Source organism: Ambystoma mexicanum, chromosome 5p, assembly GCF_040938575.1.
Source record: "Ambystoma mexicanum isolate Mex_15411 chromosome 5p, UKY_AmexF1_1, whole genome shotgun sequence".
In the NCBI taxonomy this organism is placed as follows: Eukaryota; Metazoa; Chordata; class Amphibia; order Caudata; family Ambystomatidae; genus Ambystoma; species Ambystoma mexicanum.
Genome location: NC_090930.1, coordinates 127,591,925 through 127,606,015, shown reverse-complemented (window position 1 = coordinate 127,606,015; position 14,091 = coordinate 127,591,925). Strand labels below are relative to the sequence as shown.

Genomic DNA, 14,091 nt, shown 5'->3' with positions numbered 1-14,091 from the left:
CTGAAAGTTCACCTCCAGTTCAGAGCCACAACAGCAAGGCATTGTGGGTATGCAAAATAGCCCAAATGCAAACCTTTTTCTCCAGGAAATTGTTTTTGTCTAAGAAGGCAGTGCTACTTTATACATGGCTTAATCAACCCAAGAAAGATATTTGCAAGGCTGTCAGGACAACTACATACCTGGTTTCACCCTTATTAGAGATCATCAGTTCAGCTCCCAGCTATTTCGCTGGCATATTACCCTTTCCATTGAAAATGTATCGTTGAAGCTTGCAGACCATCCTCTAGGAGTTGGTAAAACCGGACCATTCCACCTCCTTAATATGCATTTTTCTCTGGCTTTGTCACCTGCCTAAACCAGATCACCTCACACCCCACTCCAGGTTGTCCATAGCCCGCAGCATAGACATATCATATCTTTCTAAGACCTTCATGCGCATTATCTCCTGACCTGTATGACCACATCGCAGAGAGGCCAAATCCTCGCACCCTTGCGAAACATATGCCTCAAGGAACCACAAGCGTGGTCACAGTTCCAGCAGGAGTCGGGGCCTCAACGAACCACAAGCGTGGCCACAGTTCCAGCAGGAGTCAGTGCCTCAAGGAACCACAAGTGTGGCCACAATTGCATCAGGAGTCAGTGCCTCAAGGACCCACAAGGGTGGCCACAGTTCCAGCAGGAGTCAGTGCCTCAAGGAACCACAAGCGTGGCCACAGTTCCAGCAGGAGTCAGTGCCTCAAGGAACCACAAGCGTGGCCACAGTTCCAGCAGGAGTCAGTGCCTCAAGGAACCACAAGCGTGGCCACAATTGCATCAGAAGTCAGTGCCTCAAGGAGCCACAAGGGTGGCCACAATTCCAGCAGGAGTCAGTGCCTCAAGGACCCACAAGGGTGGCCACAATTCCAGCAGGATTCAGTGCCTCAAGGAACCACAAGCGTGGCCACAATTGCAGCAGGAGTCAGTGCCTCAAGGAACCACAAGCGTGATCACAGTTCCAGCAGGAGTCAGTGCCTCAAGGAACCACAAGCGTGGCCACAGTTCCAGCAGGAGTCGGTGCCTCAAGGAACCACAAGCGTGGCCACAGTTCCAGCAGGAGTCAGTGCCTCAAGGAACCACAAGGGTGGCCACAGTTCCAGCAGGATTCAGTGCCTCAAGGAACTACTATTGTGGCCACAATTCCAGCAGGAGTCAGTGCCTCAAGGAACTACTAGTGTGGCCACATTTTCAGCAGGAGTCAGTGCCTCAAGGAACCACAAGCGTGGCCACAGTTCCAGCAGGAGTCAGTGCCTCAAGGAACCACAAGCATGGCCACAGTTCCAGCTTGAGTCAGTGCCTCAAGGAACCACAAGCATGGCCACAGTTCCAGCAGGAGTCAGTGCCTCAAGGAACCACAAGCGTGGCCACAATACCAGCAGGATTCAGTGCCTCAAGAAACTACTAGTGTGGCCACATTTTCAGCAGGAGTCAGTGCCTCAAGGAACCACAAGCGTGGCCACAGTTCCAGCAGGAGTCAGTGCCTCAAGGAACCACAAGCATGGCCACAGTTCCAGCTTGAGTCAGTGCCTCAAGGAACCACAAGCATGGCCACAGTTCCAGCAGGAGTCAGTGCCTCAAGGAACCACAAGCGTGGCCACTGTTCCAGCAGGAGTCAGTGCCTCAAGGAACCACAAGCGTGGCCACTGTTCCAGCAGGAGTCAGGGCCTCAAGGAACCACAAGCGTGGCCACAGTTCCAGCAGGAGTCAGTGCCTCAAGGAACCACAAGCGTGGCCACAGTTCCAGCAGGAGTCAGTGCCTCAAGGAACCACAAGCGTGGCCACAATACCAGCAGGATTCAGTGCCTCAAGGAACCACTAGTGTGGCCACATTTTCAGCAGGAGTCAGTGCCTCAAGGAACCACAAGCGTGGCCACAGTTCCAGCAGGAGTCAGTGCCTCAAGGTACCACAAGCGTGGTCACAGTTCCAGCAGGAGTCAGTGCCTCAAGGAACCACAAGCGTGGCCACAGTTCCAGCAGGAGTCAGTGCCTCAAGGAACCACAAGCATGGCCACAATTCCAGCAGGAGTCAGGGCCTCAAGGAACCACAAGCGTGGCCACAGTTCCAGCAGGAGTCAGTGCCTCAAGGAACCACAAGCGTGGCCACTGTTCCAGCAGGAGTCAGTGCCTCAAGGAACCACAGGCGTGGCCACAATTCCAGCAGGTGTCAGTGCCTCAAGGAACCACAAGCGCTGCCACAATTCCGGCAGGAGTCAGTGCCCATCACACCCTTTATTAACAGTGTAAAGGGCGTCCAATACATCTGATGGAAACTGTTCACCACTGCAGCCTCGCAAGCCCGTACTCCACTTCCGACCCACAGATGTCATCCCTCTTGGGCTGTGACATCGCCCGAGCAGCAGCGTCTCCAGCAGCAGCGTCTCCAGGCACGCAGCCCTAGCGAGCCCCAGCACCGGCAAATCACCGTCAGCGGCACTCACAGTAACACTCACTGCCACCATCTTGCTTGATGTATTTACAGGGGCAGGTTTTTTCATACGTTTTTCTGGTGTTACTGCTAATTTCATTAAACCTTGCTATACACTGTGCACTTCTAGTGAATATTTACTATTAATGCGCAAAAAGCGATTTTTGGCCGGGCATGTTGCATAAGATAGTCCCAGTGAAATGCAGGCAATGAGTCACTTCTGAAAGCAAGTGGATGAGTTCTTCAGTGAGGACACAGGGAGGCCGTGCAGGGGTAGATAACTTCTTTACTAAGATACAAGTTTCCAGGATAAAGGTGTCCGGTAGGTACATTAGGGTCTTCGCGTATAGAAGGACATAGAGACCTCCGCCGGCACCCTCTCTGTCCAGCAGCCCACCTCCAAATGCCTCTCAAAGAACACTCGCACATTACCCCTTCCTCAACATTCCATAGGCAGGCACTCCACAAGCACCCCAAAGCACCCAAGCTCACAGCACAGGGAAAGGAGAAAAAGCAAGACATAACAGAGCACAAATGGGAAAGAGGGGGCGATGACAAGGAGTGAAAGCTTGTTCAAGAGTGGTCTTCTCCGTTCTTGATGTTTTTTATGGTCTTGAGATATGTGGCCTCGGGTACCCCCCAGCACGAAGCTTGGTAGCAGAAGAGACTCCACCCACAGTGAAAAGTGGGGTACGCATTTTAGAAACGGTGGGTTGCCACAGCGGGTCCTCAGAGAAGCTCTGTGGTGCTGAGTCGGTGGTGGATGGACCTTCTGGTGTCTGAGAGTAGTAGGGGCGCTTTAAAGTACGCCGAGGACAGTGGTGTGCCACCGCACTGGGAGGGGGGACTTCTCTAAGGGGGGGGGGGGGCTGGTAGGATTCAGTGCGCGTCATCAGTGGTAGCCTTACAAACATTCCTCGTAGGCTTCATTTAATGGTTGCAAGTCACTGCCAAGATCCAGTGGAATATATCATAGTCGGCGCAGAAGGAGCTCTTTTTTTAAATTATTTTTTTTACTCCACTTTGTGTTTTGTGTTTGTATTTTGAAAAGATTCTTGGCCACGGGTGACTTTCCATCACAGGAGAGATTTGTATTGTAAGTAGCCATTAACACCCCTGATATTTTGCTTGGGTGCTAATGTTGATTTAAAAAAACCTCCGGGTCAGACCTCACTGCCTGGTAACTTCCAGCTGCCCTCGGTAATAATCCTCGTTTTGCCCAGCTCATTAATTTGACTGGCAGGCTATTTCCGGCCTGTATGACCACCACCCCTGCCCCCCGCCCCTCCCTTCCCGAGGTGTTTATCAACAAGCATATTACCTGTAATGTTACCATCAAAACATAAACACACGATGGGCACTCCTGCTCCACTCAAAAAGCGGTGGAGTACACTGCCATCGAGTGGTATAATAAGGAATTGCAAGACACATTTTAAATTGAACTTTCCCACTGCTTTCTAACAATGAGAAGAGGAAATAAGACGTTAAATCTCTCCCAAATGCATCCTTGTGTTAATCGTATATTAAAAGCTGATGTAGCCGGTGGTCAGTCAAAAGGCCGAATCAATAATACCGAACGACAAAAATCTCGAAACAAAAATATCGAAAAAAAAAATATCGAATAATTTAATTATTTATTTATATGTGTTTTTGGGGGTCAGGTAAGTAAAAAAAAAAAAGGGTTAAAATAAAAAAAAAATAGAAAAAAAAGGGGTTTGGGGGGAACCCCCCCATTTCGAAAAAAAACGTCATAAAAAAAATTCGATATTTTTGTTTTCGACCTTTTTTTTCGATATTTTTGTTTTCGAGATTTTTGCGTTCGGTATTATCACTATAAACCGATGTAGCCCTCTGCAAACGCATGGATCAGGCAGGCATGCCATTGTCAATCTTGACTTTGCATAGTGGCAAACGCTTTCAAAAGTATGCAGGATGGCACCCCTCAACTGCACCCAAGCTATAGCTCGCACCATTCCGCAAAACACACAAAAACACTCTGTTCTCTTAGCCTTTTCCTGTAACTCAGCTTGTACCATGTAAGATGTACCGTCTCATGTAATTGTATGCCTTCTGTACAGGGACGCCATTTGGGGGTGGTCAGGGGTCGCAAGTGCGACCCCTGAGGTTTCCTTGCTACCCCTGGGGTCTTGCTACCCTTAAAAAAAAACATGTAAAAAAAATATTTTTCTTTTTAGTTTATTTTTTCATTGAAGCTCCTGGGTTGTGGCCGGTGACATGTGGCTCTTTGCTTCTGGAGTTGCTGGAATTTATTTTGAGGTCTCTTTAAAAAAAAAAAAAAAACAAAAAAAAAAAAAAAACAGGGGGTTCCATTAGTGTAACACTGAGCAGTGACCCTAAATCAGAAAGAATAGGAATAACAAATAATTTGTCTCTTTCTGGAATTCTATACAATAATTGCTAGACTCATTAAAGCAGTGAAATGTCATGTTCTATCGCTTCCCATGATGTCTCTTCGGGTTGGGGTCAAATGACATACTGACTGTGATGTCATCAGAGGTCAAGGGTCAGGTGATGTCACTTCCGCTACCCCTGGCATTTTGGTGAAATGACGTTCCTGCTTCTGTATGTATTCTGCCACTAAGCTCAATGTCTGTAACAGCGCCACAATGCCGCCGGGCTGCTGCGCGCTATATAAATACTAAATAATAAATAAATAAATAAAACCATGGTGCGTCTTTCTCCTCAGGTATCACTTCAGAGGGCGTCTACAGGACCGTTGGCAGCAACATTCAGGTGCAGAAGCTGCTCAATGCCTTCTTCGGTAAGAGAGTTGCACTTTCCTTCCGTAACATGCAAGCTGGCTAGCTCTGTGGGTTAGGCGCCGGCTGCTGAGATCTGTGTGAAAATTGCAATCTTTTGGCTTAACCCCCTTTCATTCTTCCCGTTTCGATGAAATGTGTCCAATTCAGCTGAATAATACTAACATCTGGCATTGAAAGCGTCAGAAAAGTAGAACATATGTGGCAGTAGGCGCTACATAAACCAAGGCATCAGTGTCATTAACATACTATGCTGGCTCGGAGGCCCCAGGTCCCGGGGGGCTGGGTGGATGCTGGGGTGACTCGGTTCCCAGGAGGGGCGTGCTCTGTCCAGGGAGGAAGCGATGGCTTTCTACGCATCTGTAGAGAACAGGATCTTCCGACCTCTGTGCTCGCAGGCACCACCATTGCTGTCAGGGGCCGAAGAGCTGCTTATGTGGATGCAGGGTCGGGGCTATTGCACTGTTGGTGGAGATGAGGGAGGGGTCTTGTGTTTCCAGCCTCAATGGTATATTTTTCAAAGTCCGCTGGCGGGAGTGATACGGTCTTGATAAGATTATTGGAATCTTTGATTGTGCTCATGTAGCCTTCCATTAATGGAAAAATACCGACACCTAGTGGTCAATCTTATGTTGCAGCTGCAGAAAAGATAATCGAAAAACTTTCAATGTTTTTTTTAAACTATAGCCCTGCAGCTTGATTTAGGTGGCAGAGGCAGCCACAAAAAAAGATCCAGCAGGCACGTGTTTGCTGCTGCATAAAAGGAAGTCCTAAAATGTCAGTCACTTACGAAAGAGACAGCGACAGCCGACAGGACACCCCTTAAAAAGGCAGCAAGTATGCCCAGAAGGGGAGCGGGGGGGGAGGGGGGGGGGTGCCACCTATGCCAACGAACGGCCACTGCTGACCCAGCTCACGTAAGGCAGGGAGATCAATTATGCAAGCTGGCATGCTCACTCATGCCACGGGATACTCACTCGCCCATGCCACTGGGAAGTTACGCCAGGTTGCCTCCCAACTGGACCAGTTCCTCTGCCTAATTTTCCTAAAGTGGAGTTTCAGGTTCGCAGGGGCGCAGTTAGGCTGGGCGGGGTCCAATAACCCTCACATATTTCGCAGGGCTACCAGGGGGCGCTCCTGGTATGACTGAGGGGGAATCTTATTTTTGTAGCAACCTACCTGATTTTTTCCACTGGACTCTCCAGGTATGCAGTGGAGCCACTCAGCTATGCCAGAGAACAGCCTAGACATGCCAACGTGCAGCTTAATGGCCACTGGAAAGTGCCATAACATGCCAGTGTGCTGCTCAATGATGCCAGCGGCTGCTCATTTTAGGAGATGGTTTAGTAAGTATGCCAGAGGGCCAGTACCTAATGCTGAGGCACCTGCCCCACCGGCCTTCCAGGCCTCTTACATTGGTCCTAGGTCAGTGCCTGTCCCCCTCTGCTGGATGGCTGGGCTAATCAGCGGAGGTTGGCATGTTGCTTAGTTAGCTGGTTGCTGGTAATGGTATAGTTTGATATAGCGGGTGACTATGTTGTTGACCATTTGTGTGAGGTCCGGGGTTGGTTCAATGAGAGTTGTCTCTTTTCCTTTGTGTTTCAGGTCTATTGCTTAGTTGGCCACTTAGTGGTAGGGCTGTAGTGTTGAGTGTTGTCCTGGTGTTTGGCGCACTGCTGGTCCGTGTTCCACTCATTTGCCATTTTGGTGTGTATAAGGGAGGACGATGTGTCGTAATGGCGTGGGTATGCCTGGCGCGTATGTATGCGTGAGGTCATCATGGTTTGAACGTAAACGTTCGGGGAAGGGACGGTTGTCGGCTGTAGTGAGCGGCGGTAGCTTCAGGGGTGTGGGGAGCGCAGTGTCTGTGTGTTCCTACTTATGTGCCATTTGTTACCCGGAGAGAATGTGAACCAAGGACATTAAACTTGTAATCTACTACCCTGGAGTCCGGTAGCAGATCCTTTCACTGTGCTGTTAGTTTACTGAGATACACAGTATCATGTCCTGGGAGAATTACCTGCTGCTCTGTGCCCTGGGCACCCTATTATGCCACCACACTTTCATCTGATTCAGACATTCAAATACAAATGCCAACCCGTATTCTACAAAGTGAAATAACATTTACTATAAAAAAAGGGAAAAATAAACTTTCCCAGCAAACGTTTGCTAAAATCACATCAAGCATAACATGACTAAAACACAACATAATTAATGAACACTTTGAATAATGTGAGCAAAGCAAGTAAAGACACACATAGCACACTTACGAGTGTAAACATCGCCATGTACACATCAATGATGATAAAAAGTGTGCATGTGTACCAGGGAACATGAATTGTACTTTACGCAGATAGCCGGCCTGAGACCAAAGGTCCACACCTAACAAGTCTGTGTATGTCAACCACAGAGGCCAACTAGACGCCGTACAGGTGCGAAAACAACAACAGTTATTCAACGCCACAAGTCCTCAGCGGTCCACAGAGCAACTGTTCAGTTTCGACTATGAGACTCTTCCTCAGTGCCTGTGTTCTCCTACTAGTCACCATTCAATGCTACAGAAATGTTCTCATGCTATCAGAAGGGCAGTGCGACCATGCAAGTGAAGGAGAGTAGTGAGAGTAGACCCTGACCCATGCAGCCAGCGGCTATGACAAGTGAAGGAGAGTAGTGAGAGTAGACCCTGACCCATGCAGCCAGCGGCTATGACAAGGGAAGGAGAGTAGTGAGAGTAGACACTGTGACCCATGCAGCCAGCGGCTATGACAAGTGAAGGAGATTGGTGCAAGTAGACACTGTGATACATGCAGCCAGCGGCTATGGCAAGAGAAGGAGAGTAGTGAGAGTAGACACTGTGACCCATGCAGCCAGCGGCAATGGTAAGTGAAGGAGAGTAGTGAGAGTAGACACTGACCCATGCAGCCAACGGCTATTACAAGTGAAGGAGATTGGTGCAAGTAGACACTGTGATACATGCAGCCAGCGGCTATGACAAGTGAAGGAGAGTAGTGAGCGTAGACACTGTGCCCCATGCAGCCAGCAGCTATGACAAGTGAAGGAGAGTAGTGAGAGTAGACACTGTGACCCATGGAGCCAGTGGCTATGTCAAGTGAAGGAGAGTAGTGAGAGTAGACACTGTGACCCATGCAGCCAGCGGCTATGACAATGGAAGGAGAGTAGTGAGAGTAGACACTGTGACCCATGCAGCCAGCGGCTATGACAAGTGAAGGAGAGTAGTGAGAGTAGACCCTGACCCATGCAGCCATCGGCTATGACAAGGGAAAGAGAGTAGTGAGAGTAGACACTGTGACCCATGCAGCCAGCGGCTATGACAAGTGAAGGAGAGTAGTGAGAGTAGACACTGTGCCCCATGCAGCCAGCGGCTATGGCAAGTGAAGGAGAGTAGTGAGAGTAGATACTGTGCCCCATGCAGCCAGCGGTTATGGCAAGTGAAGGAGAGTAGTGGGAGTAGACCCTGACCCATGCAGCCAGCGGCTAGGACAAGTGAAGGAGAGTAGGGAGAGTAGACACTGAGTAGTGAGAGGGGACACTGACTGACCCATAAAGCCTGCGACTATGACAAGTGAAGGAGAGTAGTGAGAGTAGACACTGTGATACATGCAGCCAGTGGCTATGACAAGTGAAGGAGAGTAGTGAGAGTAGACACTGTGCCCCATGCAGCCAGCGGCTATGGCAAGTGAAGGAGAGTAGTGAGAGTAGACACTGTGCCTCATGCAGCCAGCGGCTATTGCAAGTAAAGAAGAGTAGTGGGAGTAGACCCTGACCCATGCAGCCAGCGGCTAGGACAAGTGAAGGAGAGTAGGGAGAGTAGACACTGAGTAGTGAGAGGGGACACTGACTGACCCATAAAGCCTGCGACTATGACAAGTGAAGGAGAGTAGTGAGAGTAGACACTGTGACCCATGCAGCCAGCGGCTATGGCAAGAGAAGGAGAGTAGTGAGAGTAGACACTGTGACCCATGCAGCCAGCGGCTATGACAAGTGAAGGAGATTGGTGCAAGTAGACACTGTGATACATGCAGCCAGCGGCAATGGTAGTTGATGGAGAGTAGTGAGAGTAGACACTGACCCATGCAGCCAGCGGCTATGACAAGTGAAGGAGAGTAGTGAGCGTAGACACTGTGCCCCATGCAGCCAGCGGCTATGACAAGTGAAGGAGAGTAGTGAGAGTAGACACTGTGACCCATGGAGCCAGTGGCTATGTCAAGTGAAGGAGAGTAGTGAGCGTAGACACTGTGCCGCATGCAGCCAGCGGCTATGACAAGTGAAGGAGAGTAGTGAGAGTAGACACTGTGACCATGCGGCCAGTGGCTATGAGAGTAGACACTGTGACCCACAAGCGAAGGAGAGTAGTGAGAGGAGCCACCAATGTTTGATGATCCCTGGCAGGTGGGAGACTGGGAGACGCCCACTGGGGCATTACGAAATAGAGGGCTACCTGTAGAGCAACTGGAATGACTATTACTTCAGATGGGAGCGGGTACGGAGGCAAGTATCACGATCCTTCAGATGACGGGCCAGGGCGTTCATTCCATGCGTGGGACCTTCTACCTTAAGATGTAGAAAAAAGGAGCTCATGGAGAAGCAGGGTAAACTGGGGCAGGCTAGGGCTGGACCTCTTTAAGGAGGTTAGTCACTGCATCCACACAACAGCACCCTCGCTAGGACTGAGGCCACCTGGGCAAGAATTCTGTCCCCCTCGGATGCAGGGTAAAGGTGGGTAGGCTTGGGGAGGACTTCTTGAAGGTGGTTAGTTAGTCACTGCATTCACATCACAGCGCCCCCGCTAGGACTGGGTTTATTGTCATTTCATCTAAAACCATTGCATCCAATGCCATTCCATCGAAATGTTTCCATCTAAAAAATTTCCATGAAATGCATTTTTTAAAAATATTTTTTCCCCCATACCCCTCTTTTTTACCCTTTAAAATGCACCTGAACAAAAATTAACCCTTTACCCCCCCCCCCCGCAAGAACATGCATTAGATGGACATTTTTTAGATGGAAGCATTTCGATGGAATGGTATTAGATGGAATGGGTTTAGATGAATTCACTAGATACCCTAGGACTGAGGCCATCTGGGCAAGCGTTCTGTCCCCCTAGGATGCAGGGTAAAGGGGGGTAGCCTAGGGCTGGACTTCTTTAAGGTGGTTATTCACTCCATGCACACCACAGCACCCTTGCTAGGGCTGAGGCCATCCAGGGTGATCAATGTGTCCCCCTAGGATGCAGGGTAAAGGGGGGCAGGCTAGGGTTGTACCTCTTTAAGGTGATTAGTCACTGCATTCACACCACAGCACCCCCGCTAGGACTGAGGCTATCAGGGGCAAGCATTCTGTCCCCCTACGATGCAGGCTAATGGGGGGGAAGGCTAGGGCTGGACTTTTTTAAGGTGGTTATTCACTCCATGCACACCACAGCACCCTTGCTAGGGCTGAGGCCATCCAGGGTGATCAATCTGTCCCCCTAGGATGCAGGGTAAAGGGGGGCAGGCTAGGGTTGGACCTCTTTAAGGTGATTAGTCACTGCATTCACACCACAGCACCCCCGCTAGGCTGGAGCCATCTGGGGGCAAGCATTCTGTCCCCCTAGGATGCAGGGTCAAGGAGGGCAGGCTAGGGCTGGACTTCTTTTTGGGGGTTAGGATTAGTCACTGCATTCACACAACAGTGTCCCGCTAGGGCGGAGGCCCTGGGGCAAGCATTCTATCAGCAGGGTAAACGGGTGAGGCGGGGGTACAGCTAGGTCAGGGCTTGTTTAAGCAGGATAGTCACTACATTCACACCACATCACCCCCGCTCCGACTGCCGACATCCACAGCAAGCATTTGTCTCCCTGGGATCTTGACGATTCCACGACAAAACAGTCAGGAGTTGGCATGACCCCCTAATCTCTTTGACTGTGGCCACCATTTACAGGCCACCTGGCCAGGTCACCCCTTCCTCTCAGAGTGGGCTGACCTCTCATCTTCTCTCCTCGCCATGACCGCTCAACTCCTCCTCCTCCTCCTCGGAGACCTCAACATCCACCTGAATGCTTCTAATCCCGCCTCTGGGCCCTTATGCAACATTTGTGAATCTCTCTCCCTTTGCATTCTACCCCCTGGTTTGACACACTCTGCCGGACACACCGTGGATCTTCTCATCTCCTCGGACATCCCCCTCTCCAACCCTCTCACCACTCCTCTCTCTTGGACTGACCGCTTTCCGCTCTCCTCTCACCTGAAACTTCTTGCCCCTTAAGCAAAGCCTACCCCAGCACTGCCACCTTCTTTCTCGGTCGTTCGGCCCAAGGAGAGAGTTTCAGTGGATGCCTTTGCCTCTACATTTTCTGCTCCTCCTAATCCTGCGGCTGATTCACACCCTGACACAGCACTCTCTAACCTGCATCTTTCTGTCTCCAACCCTCTGGACATCCTTGCCGCTGTCATGAGAATCGGTGTGACGTCTACCTCCAAGTGCAACTCTTGGTACAACTCTGACCTCGCCACCATGAAACGCAAGTGCAGGGTGGCTGAGAGGAAGTGGAGGGCTTTTGGCGCATCCTTTGACAAACCTGCCGATCGCCTGCTCCAAGGGAAATTCAGACCCTCTGTCCTGTCCAAGAAGATTGTCCATATCCAAGCCCGCATCTCTGCGGCCTCTAACAACACAGCCAAACTCTTTAAAATCGGCAAGGAGCTGGCAAATGCTACTGTGGACTCCGCCTCTTCTGTTCCCTCCCAGGCCCTCTGTACAACTCTGGCCACTAATTTCACAACTAAAATTCAGGACATCCTGTCCTTGATTTCCTCTTCCTCTCCCTCTCTCCCTCTCTCTCTCTCAGGTCCCCTTTGGCTGACTCTCCTTCTCCTCTTCCTTTTTCCTCATCTCTGACAACACCTGATGATGTCTCTGGACAAGTCTAATCTAAGAAAGTGTCATCCAAACAGATGCTCCCCTGCTCTTCCAGAACCATCAAGGACCAAATTGCCAACCTCGCTCCAGCCTTGGCCGATTTCTGCAATCACTCAATCACCACTGGATCTTTCCCCTCTTCCCTCAAACACTCCCTTGTGCACCACCTCCTAAAAAAGATTTCTGCCAATCCTACATGTCTGGAAAACTATTGCTCTATCTGTATCACTCCTTTCCTGGGCAAACTCCTGGAAAAGCTGGCCATCTCCTAACTTACTCTCCACACTGAATTGGTTGGTTGTCTCCATGACCATCAGTCTGGCTTCAGAGCATCCAGAGGCACAAAAACTGCTCTCCTGAACTCATGTGAAGATCTGCTCTCTAATCACGACTCCAACTCTCCCTTTGCCCTCATCGTCCTTGACCTTTCTTCTGCTTTCGACACGGTCAATCACACCACCCTGATCAACCGACTGTGTGAACCTAGGCATCATGGATCAGGCCCTGGCGTGGCCTACCTCCTTCCTCCTGGACTGTTCCCCCAGGTCCAACTTTACTCCACCACCTCTCTCTCCACATGTGAGGTCCCCCAGGGCTCTATCTTCTCACCCTGGCTCTTCAATGTCTGTACAGTCCCTTTGGCCCACCTGATCACCACCTTCTCTTCTAACTCTGTGTTAGATGGATGATAATCAGCTCTCTTTCAGGCTTCCCTCTGCCTCTTCTCTTCCCTCGCTCATTCCTGACGGTATATTTGTGATTCAAGATTGGGGCACCTCCAACAATCTTTGCCTTAATGCCAGTAAGATGGAGATCCTTCTCATTGGGACCCCTGCTCCTACTTTCCCTCTCTCTCTCTAGCCGCCCTCCTCGGGCCCTCTGATCTTTGACTCCATTCTCTCTTTCTCTCCTCACCTCGTGGACCTTGCCAAAAAGGCCCACTTCCAGCTGCACCTCCTTAGAGTTATTCTACCTTTTCTCACCTTCCCTCAGAAGCTCACTGCCTCCAGAGCCCTGGTTCCCTCTAGACTGGACTACTGCAGCAGCCTCTTTCTCAATCTGCCTACCTCTACTCTTTGCCCCCTGTAACTAATCCAGAACAGGACTGCGAGACTTATCCTTAGCCTCAAGCCCAGGGACTGTATCTTTCCAGCCCTGAAATCTCTCCACTGGCTCCCGGTGGCTTCAAGGATTAAGTACAAGACCCTCTGCATCATCCACAATGCTTTCTGGGGCTGAGGCCCACACTACAACCAACTCTCTTTCGAAATACCTTCCTTCTAGTGCCCTTCCCTCAGCTACTTCCAAATCTCAGATTTTCAGATGCTTCTCCAGGCAGAGTGGTGGGTAGATTTCTCTTCTCTGCAGGTGCCTCCCTCTGGAACAGCCTACCTGCCCCTTTCAGACTTGAGCTGGACCACCTGAAGTTCCGGAAGCAGCTCAAGACCCTCCTCATCTCCTCTGCCTTCTCTCTCGCCCCTTGATAACTTACCTGTCTGCTGCTCCGACTGGTTGCTTGGTTCCCTCAGAGTCTTCCTGGGTACCACGTTCCTCCATGACCAGTCTTCCTTTGCACTGCCTACTGTCCTGCCGAGCACATAGGTGCTGTAACTGTAACCCCTACAGCCCTGCTGCTGCCTTGCACTTTCCCAGAGCCGTGCTGCCGTGGCTGCACTTACTCAGAACTAGACCAAATCAAAAGGAGGACTATTTTTAGGGTAATGCAACTGTGTATTGCCCAATCTCGTTTTCACACTAATAATAACACAGTTATATCGATTTGTAGAGAGTTTTTCAAAGAAAGGCCAATATGCCTAATTGCGCTTTCCGAATAGTCTCTTTTTGCACTTATGGTGTGCTAAAAGACACATGCTCTATCACCTTGGCTTTGGCATGTGTTAGCTGCACCCCAAATGAAGATAAACATTAATT

General features: G+C 50.2%; 1 protein-coding gene across 1 annotated transcript in view; it reads left to right on the top strand.

The window, feature by feature from the left end:
- Positions 1-14,091, top strand: part of OPHN1 (oligophrenin 1) — a 733,935-nt gene that overhangs the window by 497,999 nt on the left and 221,845 nt on the right. The window contains exon 14 of the mRNA XM_069612518.1: positions 5,169-5,243. Within this exon, the coding sequence (XP_069468619.1) occupies positions 5,169-5,243 (75 nt within the window). The remainder of the gene's footprint in view (positions 1-5,168; positions 5,244-14,091) is intronic.